Source organism: Aureobasidium pullulans (genome assembly GCF_000721785.1).
Source record: "Aureobasidium pullulans EXF-150 unplaced genomic scaffold scaffold_1, whole genome shotgun sequence".
In the NCBI taxonomy this organism is placed as follows: Eukaryota; Fungi; Ascomycota; class Dothideomycetes; order Dothideales; family Saccotheciaceae; genus Aureobasidium; species Aureobasidium pullulans.
The window spans coordinates 167,557-193,277 of record NW_021941021.1 but is presented as its reverse complement, the minus strand read 5'-3'; the positions used below and the strand labels follow the sequence as shown (position 1 = coordinate 193,277).

The window sequence follows — 25,721 nt, the reverse complement described above, 5'->3', positions numbered from 1 at the left end:
GCTGGTCCAGGTAGAAGCAGTAAGATGCAGGATTGCTTCTGGAATGTCATTGTAGAAGGTGCAATTGTTCGGGAAAGCCAAAGTCAGAATGTGAGTGCCTGGCAGGAAATCTTGGGGGTGACGAGTGCGGCGTTGATCGGGCGTCGTCACGGCGGTCCTCGGCAAGCAGCGCGTCGATACGTTACTGAAGCTCGAACTGCTGGATATTGCTGCTTTATTCAACACTCTCCTTGATCCCCGCTTGCCCTCCCCTCATTTCCGCTGCAAGCAGGGTGACATCTTTCGTCTGTTCAGTTGTCTACCTCGAATTGCAGCCCAACACCACTCGAGCATACCGCGACTTCCACAGCCATCATGTCGCTCCATTCGACGCGCAATGTCGACATGGGCAAGTATGTATTACTTTGTCGCTAACTGCAACATGTATACTGAACAACTCTCAGGCAAGAGTCGGAGTTGGCCATCAACATCCGCAAGGCCACAAGTATTGGTATGTCCAGACCCAATGCTTACTCCTTGAATCCATACTAATCCGGCCATACAGAGGAGACCGCGCCCAAGCGTATGTTCACATCGACCCAACTCTCGGACTCGACTGAAGGTTACCTTAGGGAAACACGTTCGCGCATGCATTGTCTACACATACGACCACCGGAGCTCGCAGTCCTTCTGGGCCGGCATGAAGGTGTAAGCAGTAAACAACGCCCGGAAGAGTCGCAATCATACTGAGTCGTTGTTCCAGTCAACCTATCATGGCCGATGAGATCCAGACCTTCAAGGCACTCATCACTATTCACAAGGTCCTGCAAGAAGGCCACCCTGTCGTACTCAAGGAGGCTCAGGCCCACGTTGGCTGGCTCGAGAGTCTGTCGCGTGGCGTCGCTGGTGGTGACGGCATGAAGGGTATGGTACTCTCTCTACATACGGAGACCATTGCTGACCAGGCTCAGGATACGGCTCTTTGATCTCCGAATACGTCTACTACTTGATCGCGAAGCTCAACTTCCACAGAAACCACCCCGAGTTTAACGGTACATTCGAGTATGAAGAATACATTAGTTTGAAGTCTATCAACGACCCGAACGAGGGGTGAGAAACGGTCATCTGAAAGGGTGCACAACATACTGACTAGTATCCAGATACGAGACCATCTCCGACCTGATGAACCTCCAGGACCAGATTGAGACTTTCCAGAAGCTCGTTTTTGCTAACTTCAGAGGCGGGCTGAACAACGAGTGCAAGATCTCTTGTTTGGTGCCTCTGGTTCAAGAGAGCTACGGTATCTACAAATTCATCACCAGCATGCTGCGCGCCATGCACACCGCCCTCGGCGACGATGAGGTTCTTGCACCCCTTCGCGGACGTTACGACGCCCAACATTACCGCCTGGTCAAGTTTTACTACGAGTGCTCCAACTTGCGCTATTTGACTAGTCTCATAACTATCCCTAAGCTCCCTCAAGATCCTCCGAACCTCCTCGGCGATGACGAGGACAGACCAGCTCTCCCGGCTAGACCAAAGAATGAGCCTGTCACCAAACCCGCAGACACTCCTCCTCGCCAGCCCTCTGTCGACCCCGAACCGATCAACGAATTTTGGAAAAACGAGCAAGCGCGCCAACAAGAGGAGTATGAGGCTGAGCAAAGAAGACTGCAGGCACAATGGGATGAGGCGCAAAGACAACAGCAGCAGGCTTCTCTACAGGCACAGAGAGATTTCGAGGAACAACAAAGACTCCAGGCTGAGCAGCAAAGACTGGCTCAGGAGCAGTTGATGCGTGACCAGTACTCGCAACAGACTCAAGGCAGGATGGCAGAATTGGAACGTGAGAATCTCAATGCACGCGCGCAATACGAGCGCGACCAGCTCATGCTTGAGCAATACGACAGACGCATGAAGGCTCTTGAGGGAGAGTTGCAGCAGCTGCAAGTGAACTTTGGTCAGCAGAACGCCTCCAAGGACGAACAGATCCGCGCATTGCAGGAGCAAATCAACACCTGGAGGACCAAGTACGAAGCCTTGGCCAAGCTGTATTCCCAGCTGCGTCACGAGCATCTTGAGCTTCTCCAGAAGTTCAAGGGCGTACAGCTAAAGGCAGCCTCAGCACAGGAAGCCATCGACAGAAGAGAGAAGCTGGAAAGAGAACTCAAGACCAAAAACCTGGAGCTTGCAGACATGATTCGCGAAAGAGATCGTGCTATTCACGACAAGGATCGCTCATCTGGAGGCCATAAGGACGAGCTTGAGAAGCTTAGGCGTGAATTGCGCTTTGCTCTTGACAAGGCAGAGAACGCAGAGAGATCGAAGGGATCAGAGCTTTCATCTCTCCTTTCCAGGCATAACAGAGAAATCGCGGATCTTGAGGAGGCTTTGCGCAACAAGACAAGGGCTTTGGACGATGCCCAGAACAAGTACGGAGAGGCCGACTCTGACCTTGAGAGGCTTCTCCGCGAGAAGGAAGACGAACTTGAGATCTTCAAGGCTGGTATGGACCAGACACTCTTGGAGTTGAACGAGCTCCGTAACGGCCAGGGCGAGACGAACGAGGCTCTCGATGAACAAATCGACACTATGCTTCTCGACAGTGTTCGCAAGATCACTGACATCATTGACTCTGTCCTCCAGAGCGGAGTCCAGCGTGTTGATGATGCTCTGTACGAGCTGGACTCTACTATGCAAGCCGGAAACCAAAGTGCCTCGGGAGCTTACGTCCTGTCCACTATTGAAAAGGCTGCATCAAGTGCGATGGAGTTTTCGACTGCATTCAACAACTTCATCGCCGATGGCCCCAACAGCACTCATGCTGAAGTCATTCGCACCGTTCACACCTTCTCGAACTCTGTTGCAGACGTGCTCTCAAACACCAAGGGTCTGACCAGATTCGCTTCAGATGAGAAGAAGGCCGACCAGCTCATGAATGCCGCACGCCAATCTGCCCTTAGCACCGTCAGCTTCTTCCGTTCCATTCAAAGCTACCGTCTCGACGGTCTGGATGACCTGCAGAAGACCGATGTCGTCATCAACAAGAACAACGAGGTTCAGATCAACCTGAACAGCTTGTCCAAAATTGCTGATGCATTCGCCCCCAAGACTAAAATCACATCAGCATCTGGCGATCTCGGTGATCTCGTCGACCGTGAGATGGCTAACGCTGCTAAGGCCATTGAGGCGGCTACTGACCGCCTCACTGCACTTATGAACAAGTCCAGAGATGGCTACTCAACTTACGAGCTAAAGATTCACGATGCTATCCTCGGTGCTGCTATCGCAGTTACCAATGCTATCGCCAACTTGATCAAGGCTGCCACCGCATCACAGCAAGAAATTGTCAAGGAGGGTCGCGGCTCATCCTTGTCTAAGAGTAAGTCAAAATGAAGGCAGGAAACCACACACTACCTCGTACGCTAACCACATCCTCGCCTTAGGTGCCTTTTACAAGAAGAATAATCGTTGGACAGAGGGTCTCATCTCCGCTGCTAAGGCTGTTGCCAACAGCACTAACCTCCTGATCGAGACAGCTGATGGTGTCATTGGAGGTCGCAACTCGCCCGAACAGCTGATTGTTGCATCCAACGACGTCTCTGCATCCACCGCACAGCTCGTCGCTGCCAGCAGAGTGAAGGCAAGCTTCATGAGCAAGACTCAAGAAAGATTGGAGGATGCTAGCAAGGCCGTCACAGGCGCATGCCGCAGTCTCGTTAAGCAAGTCCAGGCTATCATTGATGCTCGTGCCAACGGCGAGGAGGTGGTTGACTACTCCAAGCTGTCAAAGCACGAGTTCAACAGATCGTACGTTTTTCCTAACATTCTCGTGTATGAGGAGTATGCTAACACGCACGAAACAGGCACATGGAAAAGCAAGTCGAGATCCTTCAACTCGAGAATGCACTGGGCAGAGCACGAAAAGATTTGGGCGAGATGCGCAAGCTCGCTTACCAGGAAGACGAGGATTAGGCGTTTTGCATACAGCCTTTCTTTACCGTCTTGTTTGTGATACCAAATTGCGTGCTCTATTGTCAATAATTACATATGTTTTCTTGTTCAACTTTCTCCCAACCCCTCCTTATTCGGCTCTCAGCCTTGGACTTGCTTTCTCGAATCAGCTGTCGAGATGCACGATGGTTTTGATACTCGGGTTTATGTCCATTGAGAGCTGCACTTATACACGCTCTCTTTGGACCATCATGCTGAGAACAAAACCATTGTGCCTTGCGACAGCCAGAATTTAGGCCTTACTAGGAGGAAGGAATACGGGCACGGTTTCCTCAGGGGCAAACTTGCATCTGCACCAGGCTCTCAGCCTTCTCGGAACTCCCCGATAAACTCACTAGAAAGAGGATATCTGATTTGTATTTATCCGCTCAGATATCTTGTGGCTAGATCTAGCACGCACATGTGTATTATATGCATCTTGCTTCAGAGGACGATTTTTACCAAGTAAATGCTTATGGGATCACCCTGTCATGATCTTTGATCACGCCAGCGATGATACACGTGGCATTAATGAACAAGCTTTGGGTATACTCGTGTTCGGAGAGAAGTTCTCTATTGAATGATCACTTCCTCGTGGTGTTGATATGCTGTGTTGCTGATATCAATGGTTTGCTTTGGATCTTTAACAAAGCTTCAGTCAGAAGAACTCGCGTCTCAAGTCACGGACCGTCGACACCACAAACGATAAACATCTTAGACACAGAAACCTACAAACCATATCACATTCAAGCTCTTACTCTTCCAGGACGTCTATCTAATCAGTTACCAAAAGTCACGATGATTCTGACTTCGAGATGATTGGCCAAAGAGAGGGCGAGGATGGATAATTTAATCAAATAGTACATCATATACAAATATTCAAGTCATCTTTATACATAAGTCTAATCTAAGGTCTTACTCCACAGTGCTCAAATCAATACCATAAGGCAAGTTCTCTGCAGGAGGCAATGGCGGAGCACCAACACCGTCATAAGTTAACGGTACGTTAGGGTTGTTGGGTGGCTGTACAAAGCCAACACCATTGTCAATCAACTCGGCAGGCTTAGTGGGACGCTTAGGGAACACATTAGGCACACCCTCCCAAACGCTAATGTTGGAGAATTTGACACCAGTATCCAGAGTCGAGTTTGCCAAGGTGTCAGGGAATTGAAGGTAGAAGCCCATGCGAGTGGAGTCCTTGTACCAGTAGTAAAGATGAGTAGAGATAGTGAGAACGTCGTTGACATAGACTTCAAAGAAACTGCCATCCATAAAGGCGCGAATGTTGAGAGACTGGATAGCATAGCTCTGCTTGCCCTCTGTGTTTGTGGAAGAAATGTTCCAAAGGCGCAGTTTACCCATTTCAGGATCGGTGTTGACGTTGTCGCGGCCGAGAGCTACCTCACGAGTGATCATAAAGGTCTCGTTGGAGGGGCGGTAGAGCATTGCGGCATCATCGACGGAGTAGTTTGAAGGTGCTGAGGCACTGGAGTGAAGGAGGGTGAAGCCAGCGGCAAAGTCTTCGTACTCTTCGTTGCGCAGAGAAGACTCGGGAATATCAACGGTGGCTTGAAGCTCCCAGTGGCGGCTGTGGGGGCTCTGCTGGAATGGAATGAAGGCGCGAGTCACGCCTTCCTCCTCGGTGAATTCAACACCACTGCAGTTAGACTTGATCGACTTCACATCAACATCAAAGTCAGACTCGGTCCAGCTCTGGTTGGCATGCTTTCTGAAGCCAAGAATCTCACGAGCAGGTTTGCAGCCTAGAGTTGCGAGTATGACGGTATCGTTGCCGTTAGCCTTGGCCAATGCGACTCCGTCCTTTGCCAAAGTAGTGTTCAGGTACTCGGTAGCGACAGACCAGTAGCCGTTCTCAGCAGCGAGATCATCAGCGACAACTCCGGGAATCTCCTTGTAGTAAACCTCACGCGGGATACTGTAGACTCCGCTGGAGCCGATTCTGTAGCCCACCTGTTCGGAGATGGTTGAGTTGAAGTCATCGTTGCTCCAGCAGAATGCCAGACGACGGTTGGTCTTGTAGTCAGGCATAGTTGTGCAGGCATATCCAATTCCCCAGTCAATGACACCTGTCGCATGGTCCTCGAGAATTACGCTCTCGTTGACAGAGCTGCGTACGAATCTGCCCATCTTCCAGAGAGAGTAGTGGAAGCTGTGTGTTTCTCTACCCGACTCGGCACCCATGGTTACAAAGTTGACCCCGTCTTCCAAGTTCTCGCCATTCTCATCAAGGAAAAGAGTGTTCGAGGTCTCGTAGTTCGAACCATCGTTGCCTGAAAAGTTGCCTGCGCTAAAGGTAGTGTTTACAGGAGCAGACACAGAAGGTCCAAGGAACTCCCAGCTGGTGAAGTCGGAGGTGTTCTGTCTGTAAAGAAGAAGACGAGGTCCAACCTGTCTGATGCCACTACTAACTGACAAGTACCAAGTCTCTGGTGTGTCATTCAGAAGCTTAGCAAATTGAGGTGCCTGGAACACCCAAGGGTCGCGGAAACCGGTCACGTTGAAACCCTCGGGTGGACCGGGAATGACTGGTTCAATGTCTGGCTTGATCCATGTGGCGCCATTGTCTTCGGAGTAGGCCAGAGTTTGCACTTCGCTGCCCTTGATGTATGGCTTGCTCCATGAGATCGGAAGGTAGTGCACACCAGTATAGATCAAAGTCGGCAATCCTTTGTAACCTTTGGGTATAACCGAACCGTCAAAGACAGCAAGAGGGTCATTCTCATTTCCAGGACCGATTGAGACACCATTGACGAAAAGAGACGAATTCGTATAGTTGTGAGCATCCACGTAACTCAGGAAGTCTGATGTCAGGGCAGAGCCGATGGAAGAAGTGATAGATATGTTCGGGCCACGCAGGTAGGAGTATAGACCAGAGACATGGAACACTCCTTGCTCATCCTGCCAGAAGGCCGTCGGATCTCCGATGTGGTTCGAGGATGGTCGAAATCTTGCCTTGGTTCTCCATTGAGCGAACAGCGAGTTGTTACCGTAGATGGTAAGATTTTGGGGAGGGAGATGAAAGTCGGGAACTGTGGTTCCGTTGGACGAGATGTTGGATGCAGCGACCAGAGCCGCTGGCAAGCAAGCCACAGTGAGGGCCAAAGTAGGATGCATCTTCGAAGCTTGAGAGTTGTTTCCAGAACATGACTGCTTTCACTACACTCTTTATATGTTTTAGAGCTCGGAAAGTAATGCGTAGAGTTACGTAGCACGCAAAACCCATTGCTCGGCATTTGATGGATAGTTACCCAATGTGTCGTGAGATCAGGCTGTCGATGGGACCATTCTCGGTCCGAGATCTTCGATCGACATAACTGCTTTCCTTGGTGTATGATCAGCATTAGCATGGGAAGTATATCGCACGACATGACAGGTAATCATCATTATTGCTGTAAAAGTGTTTCCAAATTGTCAATGTTGCTGCAAAGTGCTTTCGGTGTGGCGTGTGTTCGATCATCTAGCTGCATTGAAGCGCATAATAGTGCGGGCATTGCGGCGAGATTCACTACGAACATTATTGCGAGAATTGCCGCGAGACGACCATCGCCTTACCTTCTTATTGACTTATGATCTGCTAGAGTCTGTCGTGCGTGTAGCTGTAGAAATACACAATGCTTTCCGGGCTTGAGTCGCGTCCATTGAGAGCGGGTCACGCAGTCCACCCATGGCTTCCGAACAAACGAGCAAGCTCTATCTCCCTGGACGAATGCACCAACCTCGAACGGATTGTGCGTCTCTACAGCTTAGTCACTCGAGATGTGGGCCGCGAGAGAAGGGCATTGATGACGGAGTGTTGCGCCTGGGCAGGATCCAGTAGCAGCATGTCTGTCGTTCCGACACGGTCCGAGATATGTCTGGAGGGAAATCGTGGAGACCGTGTGGGTAAGCTGTGGAGTGGATGCTGGGTAGTGGGCAACGACCATCGCAGTGGCTTTGGCTGTGGTTCTTGCGGGATATTATCAAGAGAGTCGTTCCGAAGCACGACCATTCAGAACAGGTACCAAAGTAGGAACGAGTCCATTGTTGCTTCTAATGAATGAGTATTGAGAGTGAGTAAGGCGCGAAAGGTTTATGATAAGGTGAGAACACATCGGCTCACCTTGATCTTATCAAGCGGCCATACATGGACCTACCTACAAGTAAGCCCAGCGAACCATCGTTCACACTACCAAGGCTGAAAGAGCCCAAATATTTTGACCAAGGCTTTGATGACCATACCACTGTTGCAGATGCTGAACAAAGACCAGGAAAGCCGGCTGTCCGAGTTGTGGATTTGAGTCAGCGGAAGATCGCGAGTGGAAGGGCCGATTCCGCGCTGGCTGACCGCACCCGGCAGGCAAGCTGAGCGAACAAGACTTCTCCGTTAAGAAGAGCTTTTCAGCGAGCATTCAGCGCAGTAAACACATAAGTCATACAGAGTTGACAACCGAGGGTCAAGAGAGCGGAAACATGGCAAGAAAACAAAAGATATCAAAATGACGATGGTCGATAGCAGTGATAAGAAGTCGGGTAGGAGCCAATGAGAGGTCTTGGGGCCGTTTTTCGCATTATGATTCACGCGCCGCCGACAATCGGCGGGCGAGCTTGGGCTTTCTTTTCACCCAACCTTCCTGCCGCTCAAGTGTTTCTCCTTCTCTATCTACAGCTCTTTCAACCCCCATCAATCCACCCGGACTGCCTGTTAGCGGGCTGATATTCGCCCTTATGCGTACTGCGCCCACCACCTACACCTCTCAAGGTACGACCAGACCGACATCTTCCTTTATCCAAACCACGCCCCAGCAGTGACTAACAAGCTGCCAGACTACATTAGCGACCATCTCTGGAAGGCCAACGTGAATTAAGAATTCGCCATTTACACAACCGAACTACCAACTACTACACATATCAATTCAAGCAAACAACCACACACACAACCACAATGATCCCCACCATCTTCAAGTCAGCGGGTATGAGACCCACCTCGGCCTTTGCTAGAGTCGCCAGGCTCGGCATGCAGGTCAGAGGAAACGCTTCGGTTGTCTCTGGCAGCCAGCGTGCTGCTCCTCTTCAGAACAGAAGATCCACCCCGCCTTCATTCGAACGTGCCACCTTCACTATCAGAGTACGCCAATTCTGAAAAATTGAGTCATCACGAGGCAATGGCTGACAACAAGTGACAGGATGGTCCTATCTTCCACGGAAAGAGTTTCGGTGCCAAGACTAACATCAGTGGTGAGGCCGTCTTCACCACTTCTCTGGTCGGCTACCCCGAGTCTATGACCGACCCCTCATACCGTGGTCAAATCTTGGTCTTCACCCAGCCCTTGATCGGAAACTACGGTGTTCCCTCGTCCGTTAGAGACGAATACAACCTGTTGAAGTACTTCGAGTCGCCCAACATCCAAGCCGCTGGTATTGTTGTCGCCGATGCTGCTCTTCAGTACAGCCACTGGACCGCTGTTGAGAGTTTGAGCGAGTGGTGCGCCAGAGAAGGTGTTCCCGCCATCTCTGGTGTTGATACCCGTGCCATCGTTACTTATCTGCGTGAGCAAGGTTCTTCCCTCGGCAAGCTTGTCGTTGGTGAGGAGTACGATGCCGATGAGGATGAAGCTTTCGAGGACCCTGGTAACGTTAACCTTGTTGCCAAGGTCAGCACCAAGGCTCCCTGGCACATTCCCTCGCCCGTTGGAGACATGCATGTCGCTCTGATTGACTGCGGTGTCAAGGAGAACATTCTGCGCAGTCTTGTTGCTCGTGGTGTCTCAGTCACTTGCTTGCCTTATGATTACCCCGTCCACAAGATCGCTAGCCACTTCGACGGTGTATTCATCTCCAACGGTCCTGGTGACCCAACCCACTGCCGCACTACCAGCGACAACCTCCGCAAGCTTATGGAGACCTCTCAGATCCCCATCATGGGTATCTGTCTTGGCCACCAGCTTCTCGCCATGGCCATTGGTGCCGAGACCATCAAGATGAAGTACGGTAACCGTGCCCACAACATTCCTGCTCTCGACTTGATGACTGGAAAGTGCCACATTACCTCTCAAAACCACGGTTACGCAGTTGATGCTACCACTATCCCTGCAGAGTTCAAGGAGTACTTCATCAACCTCAACGACTCTTCCAACGAGGGTATGATTCACAAGCATCGTCCCATCTTCAGCACCCAGTTCCACCCCGAGGCCAAGGGTGGTCCGCTTGACTCTAGCTACTTGTTCGATGCCTACGTCAACAGTGTCTCCCAGTACAAGAAGACGCAGTCTTCTCTCCACCCCAACATGGCCAACCGCCCCAGCCCTCTGCTCGTTGACTTGCTCGCCAAGGAGCGTGTCGGCGTTGCTCCCGGCGTGCCCCTCTACCAGCACCCCGAGCCCGTCGTTGCTTGATTTGGCAGTCTTTTATTCGTGTCTGGTTGCGGGACGGCGTTAGGTCTGGGATAGGGGTATCTCTAGTCATATAGGAAGTATTCATTCAAACGAACGTATTCATGCTTAAGCGAAATATCAAACTTCCAAGTGCACATGTGAGACAGGAATCAAGATGTGGACCGTGATGATACGTAGATCACCTACAATTGACCTGGTTACGATTACGTCGCGGAAAGCCTGATACAGGGCTTAGATATGGCTTGGACGGTGAAGCATTGCAAGCTCTTCGTGAAACGACTTGGCAGGGGAGAAAGCACCCCTTCTTGACGCGCGCAACGGTCGGAAACCACGTCAGCGCGGTTGGTGCTTCGTGCTTTCTCCGTGCACAGCCCGCTCCTTCTGTAGAACCAATTCGTACTCGTACTTTGGGGGTCGAGAGAGGAGTGTTTCTTACTCAGACAAAGAATTGCGCTTGAGTGACAAAGAAGGCTGGAGGCTTTTCTCGTTGTACAAGCATTCAGCATTCTTCCTCCACATCTGACGCAAGCGCATGCCGCGCCAACACCTTGATCTTCAAACTCGCAATTGCGCATAAATTCATACCCAACCCAGGACTGCGTTATGGTGTCTTGTAACACAACACTTGAAGAGCAGACAAGTATGTTCGCTGATTCCACTCGACTCTGGGACACCGTCACTCACACACAATACTACAGTCATCGAAGACCCTCTGTTCTCAAAGGTCACCTTCCACCATGTCGGTCTCGTCGTGTCAGCAGTCTTCGCCCTCATATCGGTCGTCGTAGCCTTCTTTCTGGTTTACAAACATGCGACGCATTATTCGAAGCCATGGGAGCAGAAACAGTACATACCCCCTCTTTGCGACAACCCCACTACTAGCAGCCGCGCTGACCCTCATCTCAAGTATAATTCGCATCCTCCTCATGATTCCCATCTACTCGACGGTATCCTTCCTCTCGTACCTATACTACAAGCACTCGATATACTTCGAGGTCTTGCGCGACTGTTATGAAGCCTTCGCCATCGCCTCGTTCTTTACCCTCCTGTGCCATTACATTGCACCAAATCTACACGAGCAAAAAGACTACTTCCGCCAAGTCACGCCCATCAACTGGTTTTGGAGCGTTTTCGGTCTGCAGAAATGTACAGGTGGAAGAGACAAGGGAATACTTCGCATTCCGAGAAGTGGCTTGACTTGGTTCAATGTACGACTCCTACACCTTGTGTCGATGTCCGACAATCCTTTGGGGTCACCACGCTGATAATTGCAGGTCGTTTGGTTCTCCGTTTTCCAATATGCTCTGGTCCGCGTGCTCTTTACTATCGTCAGCGTGGTCACCGAGGCTATGGATCGCTATTGTGAAAACTCGCTCAATCCACAATTCGCACATATTTGGGTAATGGTGTTTGAGTCTGCCTCGGTCACTGTCGCCATGTTCATGCTTGTTCAATTCTACCTACAACTGAAGGACGATCTTGCTGAACATAGGCCTTTCCTGAAGGTCTTGTGCATCAAATTGGTCATCTTCTTCAGTTTCTGGCAATCGGTGAGCATAGAAAATGTCGGATCCCGATTTAGAATATCTACTGACAATCACAGCTTGTTATTTCATTCCTCTCGTCTTCTAGTGGACCTTTGCAACCGACAAAGAAGATTTCTTATCCGGATATTCAAGTCGGTATCCCTTCGATGCTTTTGTGTGTCGAGATGGCTATTTTCGCTGTGATGCATCTCTTTGCTTTCCCATGGCGCGAGTATGATCTTTCGAAGATGCCCTACACAGATCCCGTTACAGCCCCTGGTTCAGGATTCTCAGGCACCGCACCAAAATATCATGGTGGATGGATGGGCATCAAGGCCTATGGAGACACATTCAACCCTTGGGATCTCATCAAGGCGACTGCACGAGGCTTCAGATGGCTGTTCGTACGTCGCAAGCACAGACACCATGACATCTCATACACTACACCCAAGATTGGTGTCACGGTCGACGAGCCGGCAACCTCGATCCCGGGGCCAAATGTCACGACCCACACTCTGCCTTCAGCTACAGAGCTAGAACACCAAAGACGTGCCAGAGCGGATACAGTCGACGACGCCGATACGGCGGGTCTGTTGTCTAATGCGCAGCACAGCGGACTATCAGCCCGCCCTTACCCATACTCTCCCTCGCATTCACCGATAAGAAATGGCTCGTTTGACGATCGATCGGATCATGGAGAGGCCGAAGGACCCGGTGCTGATATGTCTCTGATGGGAGGTGCGAGGACACATGTGCCTCAACCGAGTGCGTTCGGAGGCAGTGATGCTCCGAGACTAGGCCTGAACCAATGGGATAACGATACCGAATATCATAGTACGACAGGCCCTGCACACATGGGTCCATATGCTGGAGTTGATGGTCATGCCGAGTCATCCGCGAATCAATGGGATCATTGGGCCGGCGCGAGTAGACCTCATTAACGGAGTCACGAGATGCTAGTGCTGTGTGTTTCTCAGTTCACGACTAGACGGCAGTAATGATCCATTGGCTTGGATTGTACTTTTGGACAGGGACTTTTTCTTGCGGTTTTTGTTTAAAATGATACCACATGCGACACGGCGTTCTTGGGAAAATGGATACTTCGAGTTCGTAGTATAGTTTTGAGATTCTATCAGCATTTAACACCGTTCATGATTTTCGACTTTCTTATCCTGAACATCTTCAATTTCATCACGCGAATCTAGCCACAGATACAAATTGGAGCTGAAAAGACTGACCCTGCCCCGCGGCCGCTGAGGGGCAGAATTGGCCTTGGCATCCAATCCTCCGAGTGTCGGAGGAGAAAGTTTCTCCAGCGATGAGCAATAACAGGTCCATCTTTGCTGTATATCGATATTGATTTTTGTGAGATCTAACCGGTATGTGCATTTCTTTTCTTTTGTAATGTATTCTGAAATACTGCGTCGCCAGTATCTTTCGTACATCATGAAGCCTCACTTTCAAAAATCAAGAGTCGTTTGACCACACATTTATTCACACATGCTGCGAGTAATCTGCATAGCATTGCTGTCACTACCACAAGTTTTCTTCAATACACGTCTGAAACTCTGCCTTTCGAACTCTATCGGCTTTTCTCTCTTTCCATTACTCTCCTTGAAATTTCTCGTTACCACAATGAAACATTAGTTCGAACATACAGAACTAGTACTAATAAGACGACCAGATTCAACAACATGTCGACTCCTCCAACCGTCACACAGATTGACTCGCAGGGTACCTATACCCACAAATTTCACATTTAAATCATTATCTGATCTTTCATACAGTCGAGCAGCATGACCTGAAGAAGATTGCCAGCGGCAAGGTTCGCGAGATCTACGAAGTTGATGCTAAGACACTCCTCTTTGTCGCCACAGACCGCATCTCGGCCTACGATGTGATCATGAAGAACGGTGTTCCTCAGAAGGGCGCCCTTCTCACTCTCATGACGGCTCACTGGTTCAACCTGTTCAAGGAGAAGATCCCCGACCTCAAGACTCACTTGCTCAGTGCTTCCGTGCCTGATTCAGTGGCTTCATCGCTCCCTGCGGATGTTAGCGCTCAATTGCGTCTGCGTACCATGCATGTTCGTCGCTTGAAGGTTCTGCCTCTGGAGAGCATCGTTCGTGGTTATATTACTGGTTCCGCTTGGTCGGAGTACAAGAAGACTGGTACTGTTCACGGTATTGCCATGCCCAAGGGTCTTCAGGAGAGTCAGAAGCTTGAGAAGCCTCTCTGGACTCCCAGCACCAAGGCCGAGGTCGGTGACAAGGATGAAAACATCAGCCCTGAGGAAGCCACCAAGATCGTTGGCGAGAAGTACGCAAAGAAGATTGAGGAGCTGAGTTTGAAGGTCTACCAGATCGTGAGTACTTTTGATGGGGTTTGAGAGAGTATGATGCTGATTATCGCAAAGGCTAGAGACTATGCTGCCGAGCGTGGTATTATCATCGCCGACACAAAGTTCGAGTTCGGTCTCGATGTCGACACTGACGAGGTTATCCTTGTGGATGAGGTTCTCACCCCTGACAGCTCTCGCTTCTGGCCTGCAGACAAGTATGAGCTTGGCAAGTCACAAGACAGCTTCGACAAGGTATGTTTGGAAACGAGTGTTACATTGGGCTATCAGATCACTAACAGCATGGATAGCAATACCTGCGTGATTGGCTGACCAAGGAAGGTCTCAAGGGCAAGGATGGAGTCGAGATGACCGAGGCAGTGGTCAAGGAGACAGCAAAGAAGTACCGTGAGGCTTTCGAGATGTTGACTGGCCAGAAGTGGGATGATGTGGTCAAGAGCAGTGCCTAGATGGGCCCTTTGAGCGATCTTCCATGCACATATTCACTTTGATACAAATACAATGAAACTTGACATTTTCTCTGCACAAAATCTAGACTTTCTTGAAGATGGAAAATACGAAACATTTGCGTAGCGTAGAACGGGGAGTGGTATTCGTAAAAAGAGCCCTCAATTCAACATGGCTCAGAGGCATGTACTTTTCTTTGTAATAACGCCTCATGCAGTCAGATCACGACCATTGGTATGCCATTGCTCCTTGCCGGGATGATTGTATGGAAGTGTTCAGAAGACTCGATGCCATTTTTTGGTAAATTCCATAAAAAAACTCCCCACCCACAGCTAGCAAAAAAAGAGGCCCCGGGTTGCTCATCATCATGGTCCACGCTTAGATGGCAGTGTCGTAGGCGATAGGAGCCAGAGTCTCGGGCTTGGCCTCCTTGATGGAGATGGTGCGGGCTTCTCTGGGCATGGCAGGCTGGCGCTTGAGGAAAGCGTGGGAGCCGTCGGTCTTGGCCTGGCGCTTCTTCTCGGCGTTGGTCTTGACACGGGTCAAGAACTCCTCACGGGAGCGGGAGTGACGGACGTGCTCGATGCGGACGTTGATGCGCTTCTCGATGTAACGGTTGCCGACCTGGCGGTAGAGGATGACACCGACGGCGGACTTGGTCACGTTGTAGACGACACCAGTCTTTCCGTGGTAGACCTTGTAGGGCATACTGTTGGGTTGTTAGAGGCGTGGTTCTTGCGACGAGCGTGACGAGGGCGGGCGACTGACCCCTTCTGGACGGCACCGTTGGCGACGACATCGACGATATCTCCGACCTTGTACTGCTTGAGGTAGGTCGAGAGGGCGATGTAACCCTTGAGAGGTGTTAGTTGGCGTGCTCGTAGAATCCAGGAGAATCGATCGGTGTGCTTGCCTTCTTCTTGAAGTCGCGCGAGAAGGCGTATCTGGTACCAGCTCTGTTTTTCACCGCATCAGCGTCCAAGTCGATTGGATTGGCGATTGCGTCTCATTCGAGCGCATGACGGGGCGAGTTGTGTACCTGAGACCTGCGGCGTGACCCATTTTGACTGTTGGTTATCGGAGACTGGGGAGTTGTCGGGATATAGTTGTCGTCGCTCGCGGGAGGTCAAAGTTGGACGCAGCAAATTCAGAAATCCGAAGGTGCGACCGACGGCTTGGCGCGTCGAAGAAGCGAAGCACGGGCCACCCACACTCGGCGACTGCTGTTTTTCACCAACTTCAGTCTGATCTTGACTTCCTCTTTGCTTGCGACGAAGACGACACCCGACGACAACCATGGCCCCCCGTTCTTACTCCAAGACCTACAAGGTCCCCCGTAGACCTTTCGAGTCCGCTCGTCTGTTAGTATCATCCAATGGCCACTGAGCTAGAGCTTGCTCTGTTCACGTCAATGGAATACGTGGTTAACACCCTGGAATAGGGACTCTGAGTTGAAGAGTGTCGGCGAGTACGGTCTCCGTAACAAGCGTGAGATCTGGCGCGTCCAGCTCACCCTCTCCAAGATCCGTCGTGCTGCCCGGTATGTGGAGTCCCTTCTGTTCTGTTTTGCTGATTCTGCATGCGACAAGAGAAATCTTCACTCGTCTTGATCAAATCCTTTGCGCAACTCCATCGCACAACAGCCACTAACGCCCCGATGCAGTCAGCTCCTCACCATGGACGAGAAGGACCCCAAGCGTCTCTTCGAAGGAAACGCCCTCATTCGCCGTCTGGTCCGTGTCGGTGTCCTTGACGAGTCCCGCATGAAGCTCGATTACGTCTTGGCCCTGAAGGTCGAGGACTTCTTGGAGCGCCGTCTCCAGACCTGTGTCTACAAGCTCGGTCTCGCCAAGTCCATCCACCACGCTCGTGTCCTCATCCGCCAGCGTCACATCCGGTACGCGCGACTTCCTGCCTGGCTCCTCGATCGAACAACCATACTAACACATCTCTCAGCGTCGGCAAGCAGATCGTCAACGTTCCCTCGTTCGTCGTCCGCCTTGACGCCCAGAAGCACATCGACTTCGCCCTTACCTCGCCCTTCGGTGGCGGTCGTCCCGGCCGTGTTCGCAGAAAGAAGGCCAAGGCCGCCGAGTCCAAGGAGGCTGGTGGTGACGAGGAGGAGGAGGAGGAGTAAATTACTCGCTCCAACTCGGCGTTATGAAAGGCACATTGGTACGGGTCACGGGTATTCGGGAATCATGCCAGGCCATGATAGCGCCCTTCAAAAGCTCAATTCCAATTTGACGAGTCTCTTCTGCAAAAATACCCCATTCAAATGCGCATTAGTATTACGACCTTTACATTGCTCTTGTGATATTGTCTGTCTTTGTGAACCCCTGCACCTCTATCGAGCAACTTTTTCTTTCTTACGTGCATTCACATAGCTCTGTAAAAGGCATGGTCTATCGACACTTGGACTTGCATGGCTTGCAGAACCCCTCTGAATCACATCATGCCTGGACTAAACTTTTCCGTGTTCATTCTGTGCTGCTCGGCAAGCGAGAGCGACAAATTCAAATCCTTCTGACGTTCACGTTCAACTTCTCGACCTTACTCAAACTTTAACCATTGTATCCAGTATTCTATTCAAAGAACCCATGCACTGGTAGATTTTACGCGGTCTCCACAGACATGCTCCTCATACTATAGCCTATCACAAGTCGTGAAAATGGTCTTTAATCTATTCAAAGATCAGCCACGATATGCATCTACAACACTTTACATTTCCTTCAAGAACAACATATCGATCAACACGATCAACTCCAACAACAGACATACAATCATTGCAGCATTTCTCGAGAAACACACATATCACCGTGTAGGTAGTCCGCGAGGTCGGGTATTCCAGACGACTAAGGAGGAGCAAAAGAATTCCGCAGAATCCTTCCGAACAAGGAAGGCTGTGCTGCTAAATCCAGCAAGACTTTCATTTATCATGCATACAACCACATTGCGCCTCTGATGTAGGGGATGCCGCATCATTTATATCACCATGAACCTCTGCATCTCTTCTGTTTCTGTCTTTTTCTGCTGTTTCTCGCATCTTCGTCTGAGAAGTATGTAGTTTTTGGACGACTATGGCTAAACGAATGTTTTCGACGTCCGAGAAATCGGATACTGGATTAGTGTCAGAAGAATCGTCTATTCGAGATTTGGATGTCGCGAAACAAGTTGGTAGTTGGCGGTTTACTGTAAGAGCAGGAGCTGGCATTGCGAGTGTCGTGTTCTGCATCAACTTGGGTGTTTTGATATGGGCATCGACTATGCATGTCAAAGATGGTTCTGCTACTGTGTTTGAAGGTGAGTTTTGCAAAGTACCTGCAGTTGATAGAGACTGACAAAGAGAAGGCTCTTGTACAGAGATGAAGAGGATAACCTTCTGGGCTGATTTGGCCATCAATATTTTGTCGACACTTTTGCTGGGTGCGAGTAACAATTGCACTCAGTTACTCGCGGCACCTACGAGGAAGGATATTGATGATGCTCATGCTGCTGGCCGATGGCTTGACGTGGGTGTGTCTTCGATGCGCAACATCCTTGCTGTTAGTGGCTGGCGTAAATGGACTTGTGCATGCCTCGTCCTGAGCTCGATACCTTTACATTTGCTGTGAGTTGCCAGTTCCTTGGGTTTTGCGGTGCGGAATCACCATTCTGATGTTGAAAAGCTACAACTCAGTCATCTTCTCAACATTATCTGCAAGCAACTACATGGCCGCAATCGTCACAGATGACTTCTTCACAGGAGCGGCCTGGAACGAGACAAGACTCCAACGTGTATTCGAGGATTCCGAAAGAGCAGACCGACTGCTCACGGATCTACGCGATACCGTCGACAATCTGACAAGGCTGGAGAATGAAGATTGCATCCGGCAATATGGCTTGAACTCTCTCCAGTCCAGCTGGAAAAACGTCTTGCTAGTATCGATCGCCAATGTCACAGGACCACTGATCAGACCATACTTCCACCATGCCGAAGAAAAGTGGGACGATCTGGGCTGGATCTGTGGTAACCAGTCAACAGGAGTCGGTTATCAGGATAATGGACACAACTGCAATACCGCGGCGCTGCTCTCGCATTCCACCGACTGGGTCATCAAGGACTATCTGATCGAGCAACAGAAGATTACGTTCAAGGATGGGTCAGTCGGATATATGGGATCGGATGCTGGAGGCCCCCCTTATGAGGCATCCATCAAGTACTGCCTGGCCGAGCCCACAGAACAACACTGCACGGTTCAGATCAGCACACCTCTTCTTGGTATCGTTCTGCTTTGTAATCTCGTCAAGGTATTGTGTCTGGCATGGATCCTCTTTGTCCGAGGCTTCTATCCTTTGGCAACAGTCGGCGATTTGATCAGTTCGTGTTTGAGCGATCCTGATAGCCATACTCACGGTAAGGGTCCCCTTGCCGCGAAGGATATTCCTAGGCACGACAGCGCATCTTATGGCAAGTGGTTACCTAAGCTGGTCGAAGGATACCGACAGATCCATGTCGAGCACTCGATGTCCTTGTTGAGTCGAAGTCACAATCAGGCTATGGCCGCCGAGGAGTCTCCTGCTACAACCGAAGCATTCGAGAAATCGAATGTGGCGCCTATAAAGTGGAAGAAGCGAGTTTACCGATGGTATCAGGCTTCATCAACACTGAGCTGGGCCGTTTGTATGACATTATCAGTACTCACTTGGCTCACTGGCTTGTGCCTTCTCGTCAGCAGTGTCAAAAGATACAAGCGCCTGTATGATCAGACCTACACACTCTCTAGCATGTGGAGCTCTGGGGTTGGCAACATCTCTACCAACAACTTGATCGATTCAACTGGCAACGGCAGATCCCTCCTCGCCAATGTGCTTCTGGCCAACACGCCTCAGATAATCATCTCGTTCATCTATCTCTTTTACAACAACTGTCTGACCAGAATGTTGCTTGGACAAGAATACACCGACTACGCAAGACATCGTAAGCCTTTGCGAGTGAGCAGGCCGAAAGGAGAACAACGGAGTACGTATAGACTGCAGCTCCCATATCGCTACAGTGTGCCACTCATGACGGCAATGGCCGTGTTGCATTGGCTGGTCGCTCGCAGCATCTTCCTCGTGGAAGTCAACCCATATGATTATGACGGGGTAGTCCTGATCGACAAGATTTCTGCTTGCGGCTACTCGACCATGGCCATTGTGCTGTCGCTTATGGTCAGTGGTGTCATCATCCTAGCGCTGCTAGCTGTCGGCGCCAGAAGGTTGGAGCCTGATATGCCATTGGCTTCCAGTTGCAGTTTGGCCATCGCTGCAGCGTGTCATACGCTTGGGAGAGAGGAAGATGCTGAGTTGTTGCCGCTCAAATATGGCGTAGTGACTGGAGAAGATTCGAACTGCGAAGATGGATGGGAGCATGCATGTTTCAGCAGCAAAGAGGTTACGCCATTGGTCGATGGACAATTGTATGTTTAGGATACGTACTAAACGTCAGCTTGTGTCGATGTGTCAGTTTTACATACTCATCGGTCATCATGAATCTCAATCATCAGACGCAGGTCACGGCTGCTGAATCGGCCATCCGCATCTCCACTGCACCCCGATTCGACAGCGTAAAAGGAAACAGACTTGCACATCAGCACGAAGGCCTCAGCAGGGATACTTGAACGGTACATTCGAGTCTCCCCATATGTGTCTCGTGGGTGTCGCTGATAAATAGTACCGTGACACGATGGAGATGTCGTTGATGAGAGAGCTCAAACGCAGGAGAGAAGTCGGACTGCTAGTGTTGTGGCGTGTGCTTTATTGTAAGCCGATATGGTCTCAAGGAAGAAGCGATGCGCCCATGTCTCCTTCCTTCGTGACGGGCTTTTCCGCCTTCGCCTTCCTACCAGAACGAAAACTTCGACAAAGACTTGATGTACAACCATTGCAAGACACGGTGAACGGAGAATGATTTGTGAGAAACTTGGTATTTTCTTAGGTCTGCTGAACCTAATACATTAAAGAGGCCGCTATTGCCTGCATGCTGAAAAGGGGGTCGTTAAACTATAGTACAGTTGAAGGTATCTTTCGTGAGAGAATCGTTTACTTGGCATCCTTCTTGGCCTTCTCGACGATATCTTGGGCCTTGTTGGACTGCTTTTCCAAGACCTTTTGGAGCTCCTCCATGGTCTCCTTCAAGAGCTTCTCGCCCTCGGTCTTGTGCTTCTCAGCAACCTCCTTGAGCTGCTGGAGCTTGGGAAGGATCTCGCCACCACTGGGGATCATCTTGAGGTACTGGTCCATACCGCCGAAGCCCCACTGGCTGCTGAGCTGGGAGCCCTTTGACTTGGCCTTATCGACTGCTGAGTTGACGTAGCCCTCGAGGTCACCGGTGCTGCCCGACTCAACGCTGCTCTTGACCTTCTCGAACAGCTCCTTGGCGTTGCCTTGCTTGAGAGCATCGGCGTTGTTCTCGATCAACTCCTTGACCTTAGGGTTCTTGTCGAGGTAAGGCTTAGCTTGCTCAAGACCCTTCTGCCAGGCCTGGTCACCAAGCTTCTTGACTTGCTCAACCTTCTCCTCGACGATCTTGCGAGCCTTGCTGATGTTGGAAGCGCTGAGGCCACCAGCCATGACATCCTTGACCTGATCCCAGGTTCTGTCAACCTCCTGCTTGACCTCAGGACCGTACTGGTCACCCATGGACTTGAGCTGCTCAATTCTGGGGCCAACCTGCTCCTTCAGTTGGGGGTGGTTGTCCAAGAGATCTTGGGCAGCATCAGCGGCCAAGGCACCAATCTTCTGGGAAAGGTTACCGAGGGCAACCATGGCCTTGTTCAAGCTGTCGCGGCTGAGGCCAGTCTTGGATACTTCTTGGAACTCGCTGTAGGTCTCTCTGATGATCTTGTCGACGTCATCCTTGTGGTTCTGGCGGAGAGTGTCGAGATCCTTGAAGGCAGTGTCGATGTACTTGCGACCACCGGGGATCCAAGCGACGTAGGAGTAGGCGAACTCCTTGACGTAGTTGATGGCTTCATCGGCGTCGGGTGTGTTTGCTTGGATCTTCTGGCTGACATCGTTGTAGTAAAGAGCAGCATCCTTGGCGGCGCTGTTGACCTTTCTGGACATGCGACCAGCAGGGCTCAAAGCGTAGATGGTGTAACCGACAACGGCGACGGCAGTACCACTGGCAAGACCGGTAACGACATGAGAGTTACCACCAGTCGATGAACCAGTTGATGAGGACTGGAAACGAGCTTGGGTGTTGCGGGGAACTCTCGCTGAGCGAAGAGTTCTGGGGATGGAAGAGCGGGCAATTGGTCTTGCGGCGTACATGATGAAGGTTTGGATTGATTTTGTGATGGAAAAGAGGCTTGTCAGGAACGAGAGGGGTCTTCAAATTTTATAGCTCTCGATCAAGTCAAGGGTCAGGTTGTGACCAAAGGGGACTGGAGCTCGGACCGCAATAATGACTGGCAATGACGTGTGGCTGCGTGACGATTTATGTGGACTTGGTTTCCCACAGTGGGTATTTGCTTTGAGCCACAACGGCCCTGCCATGGTATTTCTATCCGAGAGCAATAGAAGACGGTGGAAAGGCTTGCTCTTCCTGCCGAGTATCGAATAGGTGCTGCTGTGTATTTTATGAACCACATGAAGGTGACGTACTGGCAGATATAGCTCCCGGCGTCCCGCCGTCGAGACAAGCGCCCCGCATTGGATGCGAATGCGGAGTGTCGATCTGTGGGCTTGCGGAGAACAGCCCAGGTATCTCGAGCTGACCTCTCTTTCCTTTCGCTTTCTTCTTGTTGTCATCGTGCCATCAATTTCCAGCACCCTAGCTCGCACAACAACAAAGTCACAACCACGCCAGTGTGATCGAATTTCTCCATCGTCACAATTACTGCACACCACTTGCTCACCATGTATTCACGACGCATCGTATCGCGCCTATCATCATTGGGCACCTCGAACCTGACACGTCCTCTTTCGACCAGCGTAGTGACTGCTGCACCCAAGAGAGCACCTTCGCTCTCAGACGTCGAGCCTGGCAAGGGTCAACTGTTTGACCAGAAATCACAAGAGTTCCGCGATGAGTTGGCTGCTGCCCAGAAGAAGCGTGAGCAGGATGAGAGTTAGTTGATCCGCACATCCATCGAGCTTGGTGCACTCTAACTATGAATGGTGTTGACAGAATCAAAAGTTCGCGAAACAGAAGACGGCAAGAAGGGCGGCCGCCTCTCCAACCTACTCTACGGCACCCAAGAGGGCCGCGAGATGGACAAGGAGATTGAGCGCAGCTTCAGTCAGGTGCTTGCCAGAGGCAAATATGTGCATAGCATTGTTCTCCATGAAGTCAAGCCTGACAAGGTCGACGAGTATGTCGACTTGGTCGGCACGTGGTACCCTCGCATGGCCAACATGCCTGAGAATAAGGTTCACTTGGTAGGAAGTTGGCGAACTGAAGTTGGCGACTGCGATACCTTTGGTAAGTTCTGTTCATTCCACACGGCATGTTTTCTGCAATTCCGCTGACTTGAATCATAGTCCACATTTGGGAATACCAACGTTACGAAGGATACCACGCATCTCTACACGCCATTCAGCACCACCCCGAGTTCCCCGAATTTGACCGCAAGCTCAAGCCGCTGATCAACTCGAAAAAGACATCTCTCATGCAGGAGTTCTCATTCTGGCCCACAACCGCTCCTCGCAAGCTTGGTGGTGTCTTTGAGCTCCGTTCATACACACTCAACCCTGGTAGTCTCTTGGAGTGGGAGACACATTGGCGCACTGGACTGCGCGCAAGAAAGGAGGTCATGGAAGGTGTCGGTGCCTGGTTCGTGCAGATTGGCGATCTCAACACTGTCCACCACTTGTGGCAGTTCGCAGACCTCGAGGAGAGACGCTCGCGCAGAGAGCAGAGCTGGAGCGTGACCGGCTGGGGTGAAACGGTGCACAAGACTGTACCTTTAATCCAGACGATGAAGAGCAGAATCTTGGTGCCCATGCCCTGGAGCCCCGTAGCTTAGAGCCGGGGCCAGCATGACAAGATCTTGAGACGACAGACGCGATCGAGCCACAGCATTCACTGGTCGGGAAGCACCATCATTCACATAGCATTCATCGTTCTTGCAGCGAAGGAGACGGCGCATTTGCCGCAAGCGCTGTACAAACCTCTTTCATTCGATTTTAAGGTAGCCAGTCAATTGATCGTTCATGTTACCAAGAAGTGGTGGGTGTCTCGAGCTCAAAGCGCAACAACATGAAGCTTGTTATCTTGCACGTGTTCCTTCCGCTGACGTCTCGAGGCGGTGACGGTTGACCTCGAAGCAGGAATCGCGCGCACGTCCTTGATTGAGCGCCTGCTTGGCGCGTTTTTCTCGAGGTCTCGATGTCGTCGGCCGCCTTTGCCCTTTTCTCAATACCATTCTTCTCTTTTCCTAAGATTATACGACGATAGATCTCCTTAGTAGATCTCATTAATCATGGTGTACATTCGTCAAGACCGGCTTCCCAAGCTCAAGGAGTACAAGTACTCGGGCGTCGACCACAGCTTGCTGTCGCGCTATGTGTTAAAGCCGTTCTACACGCACGTCGTCATCAATTGTTTTCCCATGTCCATGGCGTGAGTAATTTGAATAGTACCTTTTGATAATGAGAGTGAAGATGCTGAGACTTTTGTTACAGGCCGAATCTCGTAAGCTAATTCACTTGGGAACCTCGAGTCTCACGAGTCTCGAGAACCTGATGCATGTATATCGAAATGCTAAGACCTCGAATGATAGATTACCCTGAGCGGTTTCAGTTTTGTCATTATGAATCTGTTGACGATGTTTTACTACACGCCCGGTATGGACCAAGACTGCCCGTCTTGGGTGTACTACTCTTGGGCCATCGGTCTTTTTACATATCAGACTTTTGATGCCGTCGATGGTAGTCAAGCGTAAGTGACGGACTATCTCATCAGAAGTGGAAGATCAATGTTACTGACACCTCCGTGTAGACGAAGGACTAGACAAAGTGGTCCCCTCGGCGAACTTTTCGACCACGGTGTTGATGCTCTGAACACATCCCTGGAAGTCCTCATCTTCTCAGCCGCCATGAACCTAGGTCAGGGCTGGAAGACCGTCCTGATTCTCTTTGCCTCCCTCCTGACATTCTACGTGCAAACCTGGGACGAATACCACACCCACACTCTGACCCTAGGAATCGTCTCGGGCCCTGTCGAAGGCATCGTCACCCTCTGCATCGTCTACGCCTTCACCGGCTACGTTGGCGGCGGCAGCTTCTGGCACCAATCCATGTTTGCTTCCATCGGCATGCCTCGCTTTGCTTTCATCCCCGCCATCATCTACGATCTTCCCTGGACGGATTGGTACATGGTTTACGGCAGTGTTGTGCTGATCTTCAACACCATTCTGAGCGCCATGAACGTCATGGCTGCCCGTCGTCTTCGCAAGGAAAATCCCATCACTGCTCTTTACGGTCTGGCTCCTTTCTTCCTCACCTGGACTGTCATCCCCATCTACCTCTTCCTTCAACCCGTCATTCTCCGCCAACACCTTGTACCTTTTGTCTTTTTCGTTGGTATCGTCAACGCATACTCGGTTGGCCAAATGATCGTCACTCACCTGACCAAGTCGCGTTTCCCTATGACCAACGTGTTGGTGCTGCCTCTGGCTTTCGGCGTAATCGACAGTCTTGGTCCTTTCCTGCACGACCATATCGGTGTCGGATGGCCCAGCGCTCTGGGTGATGGACAATATCAGATCGCCTTCATGTTCTCTTGCTTGGGTCTGGCTATCGGTGTTTACGGCAGTTTCGTCGTTGATGTCATTGTCACCATCTGCGATTACCTGGACATCTGGTGCTTGACTATTAAGCACCCTTATGTCGAGAAGAAGGAGCTTTGAATGACTTGATGGAGAAAAGAGGATCGACGGAGACGATGAGACTCGAGGAGAATGAGAAGAGTATGATTGGTGTCACCAGTGACACAAGTGCGTTGGAGAAGCGAAGGTGTTGGAGTATTGAACTAGACGAGCGTGGGAGTGGGATGGT

General features: G+C 50.8%; 13 protein-coding genes across 13 annotated transcripts; 10 read left to right on the top strand and 3 right to left on the bottom strand.

Annotated features, from left to right (window-relative positions):
- The first annotated feature begins 73 nt into the window (after window positions 1-73).
- On the top strand, window positions 74-4,416 carry M438DRAFT_340944 (SLA2 Src like adaptor 2). Its single transcript, XM_029904377.1, has 9 exons — window positions 74-392; window positions 444-490; window positions 545-562; window positions 612-687; window positions 743-903; window positions 951-1,089; window positions 1,140-3,361; window positions 3,426-3,789; window positions 3,846-4,416. Exons 1-9 carry the CDS (start codon window positions 355-357, stop codon window positions 3,952-3,954), a joined length of 3,174 nt encoding a protein of 1,057 aa, XP_029765312.1. The 5' UTR covers window positions 74-354; the 3' UTR covers window positions 3,955-4,416.
- M438DRAFT_1308 (uncharacterized protein) lies at window positions 4,358-4,839 on the top strand. Its single transcript, XM_029898824.1, has one exon. It carries the CDS (start codon window positions 4,486-4,488, stop codon window positions 4,789-4,791), a length of 306 nt encoding a protein of 101 aa, XP_029765311.1. The 5' UTR covers window positions 4,358-4,485; the 3' UTR covers window positions 4,792-4,839.
- Window positions 4,840-4,887: 48 nt separating this feature from the next.
- Window positions 4,888-7,107, bottom strand: M438DRAFT_330154 (Arabinanase/levansucrase/invertase; the record flags this gene model as incomplete). Its single annotated transcript, XM_029903286.1, has 1 exon — window positions 4,888-7,107. One exon carries the CDS (start codon window positions 7,105-7,107, stop codon window positions 4,888-4,890), a length of 2,220 nt encoding a protein of 739 aa, XP_029765310.1.
- A 111-nt stretch (window positions 7,108-7,218) lies between these two features.
- On the top strand, window positions 7,219-8,402 carry M438DRAFT_340942 (uncharacterized protein). The gene is made up of 2 exons (XM_029904376.1): window positions 7,219-8,022; window positions 8,127-8,402. Exons 1-2 carry the CDS (start codon window positions 7,605-7,607, stop codon window positions 8,336-8,338), a joined length of 630 nt encoding a protein of 209 aa, XP_029765309.1. The 5' UTR covers window positions 7,219-7,604; the 3' UTR covers window positions 8,339-8,402.
- A 297-nt stretch (window positions 8,403-8,699) lies between these two features.
- On the top strand, window positions 8,700-10,479 carry M438DRAFT_340940 (carbamoyl-phosphate synthase arginine-specific small chain). Its single transcript, XM_029904375.1, has 3 exons — window positions 8,700-8,731; window positions 8,797-9,097; window positions 9,156-10,479. The coding sequence occupies exons 2-3, from the start codon at window positions 8,915-8,917 to the stop codon at window positions 10,362-10,364; spliced, it is 1,392 nt and encodes a 463-aa protein (XP_029765308.1). The 5' UTR covers window positions 8,700-8,731; window positions 8,797-8,914; the 3' UTR covers window positions 10,365-10,479.
- A 263-nt stretch (window positions 10,480-10,742) lies between these two features.
- Window positions 10,743-13,041, top strand: M438DRAFT_340939 (DUF300-domain-containing protein). The gene is made up of 5 exons (XM_029904374.1): window positions 10,743-11,004; window positions 11,063-11,210; window positions 11,272-11,572; window positions 11,639-11,914; window positions 11,968-13,041. Exons 1-5 carry the CDS (start codon window positions 10,968-10,970, stop codon window positions 12,829-12,831), a joined length of 1,626 nt encoding a protein of 541 aa, XP_029765307.1. The 5' UTR covers window positions 10,743-10,967; the 3' UTR covers window positions 12,832-13,041.
- A 283-nt stretch (window positions 13,042-13,324) lies between these two features.
- Window positions 13,325-15,089, top strand: M438DRAFT_308275 (phosphoribosylaminoimidazole-succinocarboxamidesynthase). The gene is made up of 4 exons (XM_029902335.1): window positions 13,325-13,624; window positions 13,678-14,255; window positions 14,307-14,483; window positions 14,540-15,089. The coding sequence occupies exons 1-4, from the start codon at window positions 13,585-13,587 to the stop codon at window positions 14,696-14,698; spliced, it is 954 nt and encodes a 317-aa protein (XP_029765306.1). The 5' UTR covers window positions 13,325-13,584; the 3' UTR covers window positions 14,699-15,089.
- M438DRAFT_340937 (uncharacterized protein) lies at window positions 14,912-16,017 on the bottom strand. The gene is made up of 4 exons (XM_029904373.1): window positions 15,736-16,017; window positions 15,610-15,652; window positions 15,465-15,550; window positions 14,912-15,405 (listed from the first exon to the last, which is right to left on the bottom strand). Exons 1-4 carry the CDS (start codon window positions 15,756-15,758, stop codon window positions 15,075-15,077), a joined length of 483 nt encoding a protein of 160 aa, XP_029765305.1. The 5' UTR covers window positions 15,759-16,017; the 3' UTR covers window positions 14,912-15,074.
- Window positions 15,976-16,955, top strand: M438DRAFT_340936 (40S ribosomal protein S9). The gene is made up of 4 exons (XM_029904372.1): window positions 15,976-16,057; window positions 16,138-16,236; window positions 16,360-16,593; window positions 16,653-16,955. The coding sequence occupies exons 1-4, from the start codon at window positions 15,993-15,995 to the stop codon at window positions 16,831-16,833; spliced, it is 579 nt and encodes a 192-aa protein (XP_029765304.1). The 5' UTR covers window positions 15,976-15,992; the 3' UTR covers window positions 16,834-16,955.
- Window positions 16,956-17,690: 735 nt separating this feature from the next.
- On the top strand, window positions 17,691-20,569 carry M438DRAFT_360668 (uncharacterized protein). The gene is made up of 3 exons (XM_029907455.1): window positions 17,691-17,999; window positions 18,048-18,306; window positions 18,365-20,569. The coding sequence occupies exons 1-3, from the start codon at window positions 17,777-17,779 to the stop codon at window positions 20,145-20,147; spliced, it is 2,265 nt and encodes a 754-aa protein (XP_029765303.1). The 5' UTR covers window positions 17,691-17,776; the 3' UTR covers window positions 20,148-20,569.
- A 58-nt stretch (window positions 20,570-20,627) lies between these two features.
- Window positions 20,628-22,117, bottom strand: M438DRAFT_340933 (uncharacterized protein). Its single transcript, XM_029904371.1, has one exon. The coding sequence runs from the start codon at window positions 21,990-21,992 to the stop codon at window positions 20,760-20,762; it is 1,233 nt and encodes a 410-aa protein (XP_029765302.1). The 5' UTR covers window positions 21,993-22,117; the 3' UTR covers window positions 20,628-20,759.
- Window positions 22,118-22,543: 426 nt separating this feature from the next.
- On the top strand, window positions 22,544-23,858 carry M438DRAFT_308264 (NIPSNAP-domain-containing protein). Its single transcript, XM_029902334.1, has 3 exons — window positions 22,544-22,791; window positions 22,852-23,145; window positions 23,205-23,858. Exons 1-3 carry the CDS (start codon window positions 22,581-22,583, stop codon window positions 23,687-23,689), a joined length of 990 nt encoding a protein of 329 aa, XP_029765301.1. The 5' UTR covers window positions 22,544-22,580; the 3' UTR covers window positions 23,690-23,858.
- A 287-nt stretch (window positions 23,859-24,145) lies between these two features.
- M438DRAFT_330145 (Choline/ethanolaminephosphotransferase) lies at window positions 24,146-25,573 on the top strand (the record flags this gene model as incomplete). The annotated part of the gene is made up of 4 exons (XM_029903285.1): window positions 24,146-24,285; window positions 24,348-24,357; window positions 24,446-24,603; window positions 24,664-25,573. The coding sequence occupies 4 exons, from the start codon at window positions 24,146-24,148 to the stop codon at window positions 25,571-25,573; spliced, it is 1,218 nt and encodes a 405-aa protein (XP_029765300.1).
- Between the last annotated feature and the right edge of the window lie 148 nt (window positions 25,574-25,721).

What these genes read in the sequence shown, in the direction of transcription:
- M438DRAFT_340936 (XM_029904372.1), top strand. Translation starts at nt 15,993, where the DNA reads ATGGCCCCCCGTTCTTACTCCAAGACCTACAAGGTCCCCCGTAGACCT. An exon ending in CCTTTCGAGTCCGCTCGTCT is followed by an intron (nt 16,058 to 16,137) that starts GTTAGTATCATC and finishes ACCCTGGAATAG; the next exon opens with GGACTCTGAGTTGAAGAGTG. An exon ending in ATCCGCCAGCGTCACATCCG is followed by an intron (nt 16,594 to 16,652) that starts GTACGCGCGACT and finishes CACATCTCTCAG; the next exon opens with CGTCGGCAAGCAGATCGTCA.
- M438DRAFT_340937 (XM_029904373.1), bottom strand. Translation starts at nt 15,758, where the DNA reads ATGGGTCACGCCGCAGGTCTCAG. An exon ending in GGTCACGCCGCAGGTCTCAG is followed by an intron (nt 15,653 to 15,735) that starts GTACACAACTCG and finishes GGTGAAAAACAG; the next exon opens with AGCTGGTACCAGATACGCCT. An exon ending in CGCGCGACTTCAAGAAGAAG is followed by an intron (nt 15,551 to 15,609) that starts GCAAGCACACCG and finishes ACACCTCTCAAG; the next exon opens with GGTTACATCGCCCTCTCGAC.
- M438DRAFT_340944 (XM_029904377.1), top strand. Translation starts at nt 355, where the DNA reads ATGTCGCTCCATTCGACGCGCAATGTCGACATGGGCAA. An exon ending in ATCAACGACCCGAACGAGGG is followed by an intron (nt 1,090 to 1,139) that starts GTGAGAAACGGT and finishes ACTAGTATCCAG; the next exon opens with ATACGAGACCATCTCCGACC. An exon ending in AAGCACGAGTTCAACAGATC is followed by an intron (nt 3,790 to 3,845) that starts GTACGTTTTTCC and finishes CGCACGAAACAG; the next exon opens with GCACATGGAAAAGCAAGTCG.
- M438DRAFT_340933 (XM_029904371.1), bottom strand. Translation starts at nt 21,992, where the DNA reads ATGTACGCCGCAAGACCAATTGCCCGCTCTTCCATCCCCAGAACTCTT.
- M438DRAFT_1308 (XM_029898824.1), top strand. Translation starts at nt 4,486, where the DNA reads ATGATACACGTGGCATTAATGAACAAGCTTTGGGTATACTCGTGTTCG.
- M438DRAFT_308275 (XM_029902335.1), top strand. Translation starts at nt 13,585, where the DNA reads ATGTCGACTCCTCCAACCGTCACACAGATTGACTCGCAGG. An exon ending in CACACAGATTGACTCGCAGG is followed by an intron (nt 13,625 to 13,677) that starts GTACCTATACCC and finishes TCTTTCATACAG; the next exon opens with TCGAGCAGCATGACCTGAAG. An exon ending in CACAAGACAGCTTCGACAAG is followed by an intron (nt 14,484 to 14,539) that starts GTATGTTTGGAA and finishes CAGCATGGATAG; the next exon opens with CAATACCTGCGTGATTGGCT.
- M438DRAFT_340939 (XM_029904374.1), top strand. Translation starts at nt 10,968, where the DNA reads ATGGTGTCTTGTAACACAACACTTGAAGAGCAGACAA. An exon ending in AAGCCATGGGAGCAGAAACA is followed by an intron (nt 11,211 to 11,271) that starts GTACATACCCCC and finishes CCTCATCTCAAG; the next exon opens with TATAATTCGCATCCTCCTCA. An exon ending in GTGGCTTGACTTGGTTCAAT is followed by an intron (nt 11,573 to 11,638) that starts GTACGACTCCTA and finishes TGATAATTGCAG; the next exon opens with GTCGTTTGGTTCTCCGTTTT.
- M438DRAFT_308264 (XM_029902334.1), top strand. Translation starts at nt 22,581, where the DNA reads ATGTATTCACGACGCATCGTATCGCGCCTATCATCATTGGGCACCTCG. An exon ending in GAAGCGTGAGCAGGATGAGA is followed by an intron (nt 22,792 to 22,851) that starts GTTAGTTGATCC and finishes TGGTGTTGACAG; the next exon opens with AATCAAAAGTTCGCGAAACA. An exon ending in TGGCGACTGCGATACCTTTG is followed by an intron (nt 23,146 to 23,204) that starts GTAAGTTCTGTT and finishes CTTGAATCATAG; the next exon opens with TCCACATTTGGGAATACCAA.
- M438DRAFT_360668 (XM_029907455.1), top strand. Translation starts at nt 17,777, where the DNA reads ATGGCTAAACGAATGTTTTCGACGTCCGAGAAATCGGATACTGGATTA. An exon ending in TTCTGCTACTGTGTTTGAAG is followed by an intron (nt 18,000 to 18,047) that starts GTGAGTTTTGCA and finishes GACAAAGAGAAG; the next exon opens with GCTCTTGTACAGAGATGAAG. An exon ending in TCGATACCTTTACATTTGCT is followed by an intron (nt 18,307 to 18,364) that starts GTGAGTTGCCAG and finishes GATGTTGAAAAG; the next exon opens with CTACAACTCAGTCATCTTCT.
- M438DRAFT_340942 (XM_029904376.1), top strand. Translation starts at nt 7,605, where the DNA reads ATGCTTTCCGGGCTTGAGTCGCGTCCATTGAGAGCGGGTCACGCAGTC. An exon ending in GAACGAGTCCATTGTTGCTT is followed by an intron (nt 8,023 to 8,126) that starts CTAATGAATGAG and finishes ACATGGACCTAC; the next exon opens with CTACAAGTAAGCCCAGCGAA.
- M438DRAFT_340940 (XM_029904375.1), top strand. Translation starts at nt 8,915, where the DNA reads ATGATCCCCACCATCTTCAAGTCAGCGGGTATGAGACCCACCTCGGCC. An exon ending in GTGCCACCTTCACTATCAGA is followed by an intron (nt 9,098 to 9,155) that starts GTACGCCAATTC and finishes AACAAGTGACAG; the next exon opens with GATGGTCCTATCTTCCACGG.